Genomic DNA, 12,109 nt, shown 5'->3' on the forward strand with positions numbered 1-12,109 from the left:
CAAAGTACAAATCCATCTCCAAAGACTCTCTAATTTTGGTTCTCCCTGTCTCATTGTTTAATCTTCTGAGTAATCCAGGTAAATCATTATTTTGTTAACTTCCTACAATTTCCACAGAAGCCAGTAACAAAGATTTGTCAAATTTATACAAAACCATAATTCGATCACTGGGTTCATTGATTACAGTAAATAACATCTTTTTCAACTTTATTTATTCATTCAACAAATATTTTTTAACTTAAGCCCCAGGTACATATCAGTGAACAAGGTAGAAATGATACCTGTCTTCATGGAGCTTATATTCTAGAAGGAGTGAAATATATAGTAAAGAAATTATTATGCAGTTACTTAATTAAGATTAAAAAAAAAAAACCAGTACCATGAAAAAATATGCATGGAATTGATATAATCTCAATGTGAAAAGTTGTCAAAGAAGGCTTCTCTAAGGAAAAATAATCTCCTGGATGAACAGAAGTTATCTAAAGTTAATTGAAGAGGCAGAGGAAAGAGTGACTTAGATGGAAAAAAACAGCATGTGCAAAAGGCCTTGAAGTGATATGAAAAATTCAGCATTCAAGGAACTCTTTAAAAATTATCCTTCTGATTACAAAGTAGAAAATGTACTGGAAGGAGGCAAGAAGAGAAACAGGGAGAGTAACTAAAATGCTATGGAAGTAGTCAAGTAGAGGCATTAGTGATTAAGAAAAATAGGCAGAACTATGTGTCTGGCCCTTTGTTGGACAGGGTGAGAGAGATCAAAGTGAATAAAAAATATATCCTGTCTTCTGAAAAATTTTTTTAAAAAGTAGGCAGAACTTCAAACTTACTCTTTTTTTAATGTTTTTAATTTTTTTTACATTTTTAATGTTTTTTATTTTATTTTATTTATTTTTTTTTTGAGAGAGAGAGATAGAGATAGCATGAGCAGGGGAGGGTCAGAGAGAGAAGGAGACACAGAATCTGAGGACAGGCTCCAGGCTCTGAGCTAGCTGTCAGCACAGAGCCCGACGCAGGGATTGAACCCAGGAACAGTGAGATCATGACCTTAGCCAAAGTCGGACGCTTAACAGACTAAGCCACCCAGGCGCCCCTCAAACTTACTCTTAAGATGTAAAAATCTGGACAAGATGTGGTTCCCACCCTAACTGGAAGAAAATTCCAGATACAAAATCATAACTTAAAAAGAAAACATCAGAGAACTAAGGTTCCTAGGAAATCAACTGGCCTGAAATATTAGGAAGGTAGGTACCCTCAAGGAGAGGAGGGCCATAGCACTGGTTTACATGTACAGGGTAGTTCAGTAGAGAAAAACAGAGTTGCCACAGAACTGGGAGAGAAGATTGCATGGAAAATTTTACATAAATTGTGAAGTAGCCTGACTATAGAAATGTGACGTTGAAAATGCTCAGGGTGTTTGCAACCACTTGCAAGGTCTTTTCTAATGACCTTATCAGAAGGTCACAAGAAAAACTGGGGACAGAACAGGAGATGGAAGAAAACTTTCCCCTCAGTCGAGGGGGCCTAAGGGAATAGAAACTGCTGCCACTAGGGAAAAGGCATAAAATGTTGCCCAGATCATTTTCTCCTATTTCCCCTAAAAATCAAAAGACTTAATTAAGCTTCTTGGGTAAGAACGGCAAACCCTGTCACATCCAAAACACAGGTGAAGAGCCGCTGCAGCTGGGGAAAGACACAGAACAGAAGTCCAGAGGAGAGGTCTTGACAGGCTGACTGAGGAAGCCCCACTGCTGAGAACTAGAACTATGGACACAGGACCAGCCTAAGACTGCCCGAAGGCTAAATCACAACAACAAAATCTCCTCTCTTCCCCCACCTCTCTGAACTGGGTACCAGATAAGCAAAAGCCAGGTAACAAGTAATAGCAGTACACTGCTGGGAGAGCGTTAAAATGAAGTGACAGGTCCTCTTTGAGGCAGACACACTGGGAAAGTCTGAAGTGGAGGCTGGAACATGAACACTGAGGAAAAACCATCTGGCAAGCACTTCCCCACACCAAAGACAATTTAATGCTACATGGGTGTGAGCTCATAATGCATGGAAGGTAACTCCTGACAAGAATGACTAAAGGCTTAGAAAATAAAGTCTGCCCATTTCCAGACAGAGATAATATTTATCTAAATCTGTACTCATCAACACAGAGTGTCTAGCTTTCAATAAAAAATTATGATACACAAAGAGCAAGAAATTATCCCACTGAAGGCAATTAATAGAACCAGACTTAGATATGACCTGTATAATTACCAGAGAATTTAAAGTCATATCACGTAATTATAATTTAGTAATAATTTAAAATGATTAATATGGTAAAAGCTCTACTGGAAAAAATGGATAACATGAATGAACAGAGAATTTTGAAGAAAAATAGAAGACAAAAAAGAATTAAACGGAAATGTTAAATACACACACAAACACACACACGCCTAGAGAGACATACGTTCAAACTGCTGAAAAGCAAAGATAAAATCTTGGAGGAAGGTAGAAAATAAAAGACTCATTACATATAGAAGACAAAATATAAGAATTACCTCACACTTCCTGTCAGAAACTATGAAAGCCAAAAATAATGAAGTGATATTTCTAAAGTATGTCAACCTAGAATTCTGAATTCAGTGAAATTATATTCCCCAAATCCATCACGAAACCAAAAACTGGTTATTTGAAAATATATCATTAATACTGATAAACTAACTTACAAAAGAAGAGAGAGAGAAGAAACACATTACCAATATCAGTAATGAAATGAGGGATAATCACTTCAGACTTTTGGACTTTAAAAATGTAAGAAGGAAAAAGTACAAAAACTTGTTTGCCCATACATTTGACAACATAGATGAAATGGATACATTCCTTGAAAGATAAAAACTACAAAGCTTCCACTCAAAAAGAAACAGATAACATTAACAGTCTTACTAAATATTTAGATTGAAATGATACCAATTCTACAGTAACCTTGCAGAAAAATTGAATAGGGAAAGCTTCTCAACTCATTCTATAAGAACACAGTTATTCTAATAGCAAAACCAGACCAAGTCATCATAAGAAAACTATAAACTGGTAGTCCCTCATAAGCACATACACAAAAATTCTCAACAATGTATTACCTAATAAACTCTTAACAATATATAAAAAGACAATATATCGTGACCAAGTGGTGTTTCTCCTCTGAAAGCAAGACTGGCTCAATATCTAAAGTTAATTAACACAAGTCACTATATCAATAGTCTAAACAAGAAAAACCGTGTGATCACTTCAACTGATGTAGAACAGACACTTAACAAAATCCAACATCCATTCTTGATAAAGTCTCAGCAAACTAGTAGAAGAACAGAACATATGTAACCTGATAGAGTATCTACAAAAAAGTCTACTTAATATTATGTTTAATAGTAAAAGAACCTTCTGACTAAGATCAGTAAAAAGAAAGGGGTATCCACTGGCAGCATTCCTTTGTAACATCATACTAACAGTATGCCTAACAGTACAATATGAGGAAGGGAAGAAGGAAGGAAGGAAGGAAGGAAGGAAGGAAGGAAGGAAGGAAAGAAGGAAAGAAAGAAAGAAAGAAAGAAAGAAAGAAAGAAAGAAAGAAAGAAAGAAAGAAAGAAAAAGGAAGGAAGGAAGGAAGGAAGGAAGAGAAAGAGAGAAAGAGAGGGAGGGAGGCAGGGAGGGAGGGAGAAAAAGAAAAGAAAACCTAGAATTGAAGAAATAAAAATTTCTATTTATAGATAACATAATGGTCTACTTAGCAAATGTCCAAGATCTACAAAAGGCCATTACAATTAAAAAACTGAATTCAGCAAGGTCATAGGACACACGGTAAATATACAAAAGTCAAATGTAACTTCTGTGTGCTATCAGTCAGTAACAGAAAACCAATTATTTTTTAAAAACTACTATAGCTGGAAGCCTGTGTGGCTCAGTCATTGAGTTGTCTGACTCTTGATTTCAGTTCAGGTCATGATCCTGGGGTCATGGGATTGAGCCTTGTGTCGGGCTCCACACTCACCATGAGGCCTAGGGAAAACTCTTTGTGACCTTGAGTTAGGCAAATATTTCTTAGGTACAACACCAAAATGTAATCTATTAAAAACACTTTTTGATATACTGGACTTCATAACAACTAAAACCTTCTGCTTTATGAAAAGACAAAGTCACAGAAAAAGAGAAAATACTTGCAAAACATAATAAATGATAAAAGACCTATTCAAAATATATTAAAACCTCTCAAACTTAATAAGACAATAAGCAATCTAAGAAATTTTTCCTTTCTCTTGTTCCTCTTCAAATCATATTCTAATATGACTTATTCTTTTTTTGTTATATAGTATTTATTTAGTAAACATTCACACTCAATTTAAATCATTAATTGAAAGACCTTTTTAAGTAAATTAAATTTCCTTTAAAATATATTAACCCTAAAAAGGTCAGTATTGGTTCACATCAACAGTAAAATGAACACTTTAAATAGACAATACATCCTCAAAATAGAGCAACCATTCCTCCTCTTCACCCCTTTTAAATAAAATTGCCACAGGCTTCGTCTGTTACTAATTAAATAAATTTAATATATTTCTTTTGAAATAGCAACAGTACACACTGGTTGTTATAGAAAACTTAATAATAAAGTAATGAGAGTTTTAAAAAATTAATTTGTATTTCCATTGTAGAAAATGGAATGTGAAATATGTACCATGTAGTTCAATCAAATGGCTAAACACTAGACACAGCCTCCTAATCATGTGTTTTTGATTGATAAAAGCCCAATCCCACAAGCTAAAATTAGTAATTATCTAAACATGGAATGCCCTTTCAAATCTATGTCTATAAAATGGAATTTATAGTTAATTAGTACTTTTATTAAATGTTTTATATAAAGTGACAGTTTGTCAACAATCTATCAGCAAATTTATTTCAGCCAATTCTTTTTCAGTTTCTGGAAGCCAACATTTAAAAGTTGCGTATACTTAATCTTGCCAAAAATGTCTTTTTAAAAAACATAAAGATTTTTTTGTTTGTTTGTTTGCTATAGGAGCAGCAGAGAGAATAGGAAGCCAATTACCTGGAGATGGTTCTTTGAGAAAATTACTTAACTTCTCTGATTTTCTGCTACTTTATCTGCAAAATTAGCTAGATCTAGACATAGATGTAACGTCTAGTCAAGCTCTCGAAAATCCTGATCCTATATGATGCCTTTAAATAAAATGTATTTCTTCCACAATGAAAGATGAAATGCATATCACCTAGGTAAGAAGCTAACCATTCTTATGACGTTGGATAAATGACCTTTTCTGAACCTCAGTTTTTCCTCCTCAATAAAAAGTGAGATTTGATGAGAAAATTTATACGGTATCTTCCAAATCTATGATCTTAACAGAAAATTATTTTTAATAATCATTTTGAGATATTTTTTGATAGAATGAACACATAAGAAGTTTATTTCCCAAATACAAATCTAACCAAAACATAGTAGATACACACTGATGGCAAATAAATTTGAATTTGGAAACCTACGAAAGGTGAACTTAATCTAAACACAAAAATGGGAGAATTATTTCAACTTATAAGAAGAGGAAGAAAATATTTACTGCACTCTACTCAAGAATATATATCACCATCTCATCATATTCTTTTTTAAAATAATATCAATGATATTTACTCAGATATCAATCTAAGTAAATTCAATCAATCTTAATATCAGGCATATAGTGATCATCAATAATTATATACTACTAATGATGAAAATGATGGATACTAAATATCTGTGGTTAGAATAAAGTTTCATGTATTTCAAATATCAGAATTCACTTATTAAATCTGATGTATCAATCAGGTTTTCAAAGAGGTAAGAAGTACCTTATGCTGTGTCATTCAATAACTGTAAGATACTTCCTGAAGTACCTTTTAACTTCAAAAGAAGAAAAATGAGCAGGCAGAAATACTCTATATTTAGATTATCTGAAAGAGAATCTACTTACACCAATAATACACAGTCATATAATGACTCATATTACATACACTTCTAAAAGAGTCCTCAGTGTAGTTAAGGCCATTGATCTAATGACTCTACATCTAGGAATCTACCCTAGGAAATTAATGAGAAATATAGACAGTGATGCATGTACAAATGTGTCCACTCAAGTGTTATTTATAATTGCTATAACTATAAACAACTTAAATATCTGAAAATGAGTTCTGGTTAATATATGATATGTAATGTAACACTGTGCTTACAAAGATTTTTTTGATAATGTGGGGGAAAAAGAAGATAGTTTGTATTTTATCTTTACATTATTTCTGAATTGTGTTTATTTTTCAGAAGGGGAAATACTATATAATCAACTTGTATTTCTGAAAGACCATTGCATCAACACAATATAAGATGGCAAACAGGAGCCTACTATGATATTCAAACAAGAAATGAAGAGGGTATAAATAAATATGGCATGAACTAATACAACAGCACTGAGAATAGAAAGAAGGTATAGCTTCAAGAGACACTTAAGAAGTAGAATCAACAAGTTGTGGCTACCAATTGGGATGGTAGGTGAAAAAGGAATCACTGGGTTAGATTGCAATTCCACACACTAATATCAGAAATGCAGGAGAAAAAAAATAATTTAAGGGAAAATAACGAGCCGGTTGATTCTGAAGCACAATCTTAAGTTTAAATTATTTTCTGCATACTGTCTTTAATATGGAAAGACTCATCTTATACAATATATTAGGAAAAATTTTTTATTTGGATAGTTTCAATTAAGTAGAATATGAACTAATAAGGAATATACTTCCTAATGAAGCCATTTAAGTGAGTTACTACCACTGTAAAATTTTCATTCAGAATAATCTTAGTAGGGATATAATGTGTTTACTTCTTATCAAAATATTCTAACTTGAAAATGGTGAACAGGAACTATTTAAATGTAGGTTACCATATCATTTTTATTCTCCATGAAAATGCTGAGTTTCTTCAAGAATGACACAACTAAAATAAGTAGCTCAAAATTGTCCCGATCAAGAGCCTTCACCAGCATGTGAACTATGTTCTTGTTCCTCATCTTCAATTCTGTACGTGTATCCTCAGCAAGATTCAGAAGCAGATAAAGAGCAACTAGAAGAGTTAAAGAAATGAGTGTTAGAATGACTGGCATATAGAATCAACAATTTAATAAATAATTTCTACTCCCATAGTAACAAATCTAGTTCTAAAAAGATAATGTATTATTTTGAAATTTTAAATTTATTATTAGTTAGCTATTTAGAAAACATTTGTTATTACTGAGAAAGGCATATGTTACAAAAAATAAAACAAAATATATATAATACTTTCCTTATGATTCTGAGAAGGACACTAACCAAAACAAGATAATGATTCCTACCTTCTTGGGAGCTTAGAGCTTAATAGTAAGCAAATGGCATTAAAGGTATATGTTAATAAATAATAAAACAGGTAGATGGAAAAACAACTTTATACATATAGAAAACAAGGTAAAACTTCAACAACTAGGAGCTATTACATTAAAAAGAACTATAATTCAGCAATCCCTATCAAAATAACACCCGCATTCTCACAGGCTAGAACAACAATCCTAAAACTTATACGGAACCAGAAAAGACCCTGAATAGCCAAAGCAGTCTTTAAAAAAAAAAAAAACCAAAGCTGGAGGCATCACAATCCCAGTCTTCAAGGTGTATTACAAAGCTGTAATCATCAAGACAGTATGGTACTAGCACCAAAACAGAAACTCAGATCAATGGAACAGAATAGAGAATCCAGAAATGGACCACAAACATATGGCCAACGAATCTTTGACAAAGCAGGAAAGAATATCAATGGAATAAAGACAGTCTATTTCCACAAGTGGTGCTGGGAAAATTGGACAGCAACATGGAGAAAAATGAACCTGGACCACTTTCTTACACCATACACAAAAATAAAGTCAAAATGGATGAAAGACCTAAACATAAGATAGGAAGCCATAAAAATCCTCGAGGAGAAAGCAGGCAAAAATCTCTTACTCAACATGTCTCTGGAGGCAAGGAAAATAAAAGCAGAAATGAACTATTGGGACCTCATCAAAATAAAAACCTTCTGCACAGTAAAGGAAACAATCGGCAAAACTAAAAGGCAACCAACAGAATGGGAAAAGGTATTTGTAAGTGACCTATCAGATAAAGGGTTAGTATCCAAAATCTACAAGGAACTTATCAAATTCAACACCCAAAAAATAAATAATCCAGTGAAGAAATGGGCAAAAGATATGAACAGATACTTCTCCAAAGAAGACATCCTAATGGCCAAACGACAAATGAAAAAATGCTCAAAATCACTCGTCATCAGGAAAATACAAATCAAAACCACAATGAGATACCACCTCACACCTGTCAAATGGCTAACATAAACAACTCAGGAAACAACAGATGCTGGTGAGGATGAAGAGAAAGAGGATCTCTTTAGCACTGCTGGTGGGAATGCACACTGGTGTGGCCATTCTGGAGAACAGTATGGAGGTTCCTCAAAAAATTAAAAATAGAACTACCCTATGAACCAGCAACTGCACTATCAGGTGTTTATCCAAGAGATACAGGTATGCTGTTTTTGAAGGGGCACATGCACCCCAATGTTTACAGCAGCACTATCAACAATAGCCAAAGTATGGAAAGAGCCCAAATGTCCATCAACGAATGAATGGACAGAGATGTGGTGTACTACTCAGTGATCAGAAAGAATGAAATCTTGCCATTTGCAATACATGGATGGAACTAGAGGATATTATGCTAAGCGAACTTAGGCAGTCAAAGAAAAACAAACATCATATGACTTCACTCATATGAGGATTTTAAGATACAAAACAGATGAAAATAAGAGAAGGCAAAAATAATTAAAAACAGGGAAGGTGGCAAAACATAAGAGACTCTTAAATATAGAGAACAAATAGGGTTGCTAGAAGGGCTGTGGGAGGTGGGATGGGCTAAAAGGGTAAGGGCATTAAGGGATATTCTCCTGAAATCATTGTTGCACTATATGCTAACTAGCTTGGATGTAAATTTAAAAATAAAAATAAATCATTGAATAAAAAAAAGAACTATAATCCAAGGACAAACTGATGGTTACCAGAGGGGAGCGGGATGGGAAGACAGGTAAAATAGGTGATGGGGATTAATGAGTGCACTTGTGATGAGCACAGGGTGCTATATGGACGTGATGGATCACAATACTGTACACCTGAAACTAATATAACAGTGTATGTTGTCTAATAGCAACAAAAAAGAACTATACTCTAAAACATATAATATAGCTAGAGCTAAGAGTAAGGATACTAAAATCTATTTTTCATATTCAAACTAATTTTCTGATAGTTACTAGGGAAAGTGGTCCTATTAAATTCAGTGATACAGTTGTTACACTAGACAAAGTAAAGGCACTGTCTACTAGTTCTAAGTAAAATTTCTTTTAGATATCTGTAATAAAAATAATTAGGTTCTCCTAAGAAACTAATATGATCCATCCTTTTTGACAGTGAAAACTTGTGACATACAATGTTTTCCATTTTGCCTTGACTGACAGGAAGCTTCAGAGTTAGGACGTGAAACGTTTCTGTCAGAATTTTTAGGCTATTATGATCAACATAGTCCTATGCCTTTCATTTACTCATTACAGCATTTCATTTCATGTACTCTTATAAACCATGTCTATACCTTTATGAAAATAGGAAATATATGCAATAGTTGTAAATACGTAATTTATTTAACAAATATTTGAGATATAAGTCAATTCATACTAATTAGGGCTACTGTAGGCCAGGCACTGTACTAGTTGATATATAAACAGCAAACCATTTTATCTCTAAGAAAATTTTATGAGAAAAGAAGTATTATAACTTTTACAGACGGGCAGCCCCAGAAGAGAAGTTAAATAATGTGCCCTAGACACACAGTAAGAATGTGATAGAGCAAAATTAAAATTCAAGCCTATCAAATCCAAAGCTCACCTATTCTTACACTACTGCATCATGCTGACTTGCCATGCAAGGTGCTATTAAAAGGTTTTAGCGTTGTGTTGAACTCTAAAGTTTCTTTCAGATGGATCTCGGATGGAAGGGAATGTCTCCAGGACCTAGCCCTGTTCTAGGGACCTTGGACTTTTTGCATCCCATATGTTGGCTGCACACAACCACTGCCCAATTGGCACAGTATCTTTGGAACAGGAAAGGAAGCACTGGAGCCCTTGCTGGATGGCAGCCATGTTCAACCTTAAGATCAGCTGACTGGGCTGTTTTCATTAGGAAGTTTCTACAGGATCATTCTGTCCCTGTTTTCCATGCTGCAGGATTGTTTTAACCCTGTTTTCCATACTGTCTTTCCATGGAAAGACAGAAGGTATTCCCTGTAAATATTGTGGGATGTGTGTGACTATCTTTGATGTATTTTAGTTTTGTTCTCCTAATATTCATGTCAAGAAAAGGCTTGTCTCTGTCTCAAACCAAGTGATACACTTAAGAAACTGGGAATTATTGTGTATGGTGTGAGAAAATGATCTAGTTTCATTCTTCTGCATGTTGCCGTCCAGTTCTCCCAGCACCATCTGTTAAAGAGGCTGTCTTTTTTCCATTGGATACTCTTTCCTGCTTTATCAAAGATTAGTTGGCTGTATACTTTTGGGTCCAATTCTGAGTTCTCAATTCTATTCCATTGGTCTATGTGTCTGTTTTTGTGCCAATACCATACTGTGTTGATGATTACAGCTTTGTAGTAGACAATCCATAAACCTAATAGGTAACCAATAGAATGGGAAAAGATAGCTGCAAATGACATATCAGATAAAGGGTTAGTATTCAAAATCTGTAAGGAANAATAAAAATAAAAAATAAAATAGGAATAACAAAAAAAAAAAAGAAAGAAAAAGCAAATAGTAGACTTCTGCTTGCATCCAAGAGAGATATAATGGGTTGAATAGTGTTCTTCCAAAATTCATGTCCCACAGAACATCAGAATTTGACCCTATTTGGAAATGGGTCTTTGGAGAAGTAAATTAGTTAAGACGAGGTCATACTGGATCAGGGTGAACTTTGAATCCAATGACTTATGTCCTTGTAATGGCAGAGGACACAGCTACAGTGGGAGGGCAGCCATGTGAAGATGGAGTCACAGAATGGAGCGAAGCAGCTATAAATCAAGAAACACCAAGGATTACGGGAAGCCACCAAAGCTAGGAAGAGCCAATGAAAGATTCTTCTCTGAAGTGTTCAGGAAGAACACTAAAACCTAAAACAGTAACAATCACCACCAGACTAAAATATACAAAATAAAGGTTTTCACAACAATGAACGTCAGGTAATGAAGGGCAGTGATCCAACAGATAAGAAATAAATGAGATGGTCCTATGATTCTCCCAGAATACTGCCTTGAGAGTCTCTACATCATGACACAGAGAGGGAAAATCCCAGAAGAACCCAAGAGACACCCAGAGTTGAAGACATGGAACCAAGAGAGCAGGGAAGCCACTGTGGCTAAAGCTCACAGAAAAGAGTTCCAGAGAAGAAAAAGCTGTACAGAGAGAGAATTCTGGAGTTCTGTGGAGAACTACCTTGTGTTTTAACTAGCCACCTGAGTTAGGAATCTGAGGCTGGAAGCAGAACAAAGTAACAGAATTAGAAGACAAAGTATACAGTGAAAACACAATGCTGGAAATAATGCTTGTTTCTACTAGCCATACTAGAAACTTCATAATTCATGTGGCATTAGGTAAAGTACTCAGAAGGGTTTTGCCCTGAAAGTAGGAAATCATAGGCTTCAGACTAAATACTGCTATGTCCATGCTAACAAATCATAATAGAAACATTCAAAAGAATCAAACTGCTTCCAAGTAATTTAACTATGTCCCAGCAGACAGTTCAAAAATATTTATAAGAATAAAAAAATATACAACACCAAACAATGTAAATTTCACACTCTCTGACATTCAATCAAAAATTAAAAGCTATTCGGGGCGCCTGGGTGGCTTAGTCGGTTAAGCGTCCGACTTTCGCTTAGGTCATGATCTCGCGGTTTGTGGGTTCGAGCCCCTCGTCGGGCTCTGTGCTGACTGCCA

At 34.6% G+C, this 12,109-nt stretch overlaps 1 protein-coding gene across 3 annotated transcripts in view; it reads right to left on the reverse strand.

The window, feature by feature from the left end:
• KIFAP3 (kinesin associated protein 3) overlaps positions 1-12,109 on the reverse strand; it is a 160,376-nt gene that overhangs the window by 93,396 nt on the left and 54,871 nt on the right. For all 3 annotated transcript variants that reach the window (XR_013338972.1, XM_077779883.1, XM_077779884.1), the window contains one exon: positions 6,951-7,129. Coding sequence is in view for 2 of the 3 variants with exons in the window: in XM_077779883.1 (XP_077636009.1) it covers positions 6,951-7,129 (179 nt within the window). In the remaining variant the exon portion in view is untranslated. The remainder of the gene's footprint in view (positions 1-6,950; positions 7,130-12,109) is intronic.

This window comes from Crocuta crocuta, unplaced genomic scaffold, assembly GCF_008692635.1.
Source record: "Crocuta crocuta isolate KB4526 unplaced genomic scaffold, BGI_CrCroc_1.0 scaffold322, whole genome shotgun sequence".
NCBI classification, from domain to species: Eukaryota; Metazoa; Chordata; class Mammalia; order Carnivora; family Hyaenidae; genus Crocuta; species Crocuta crocuta.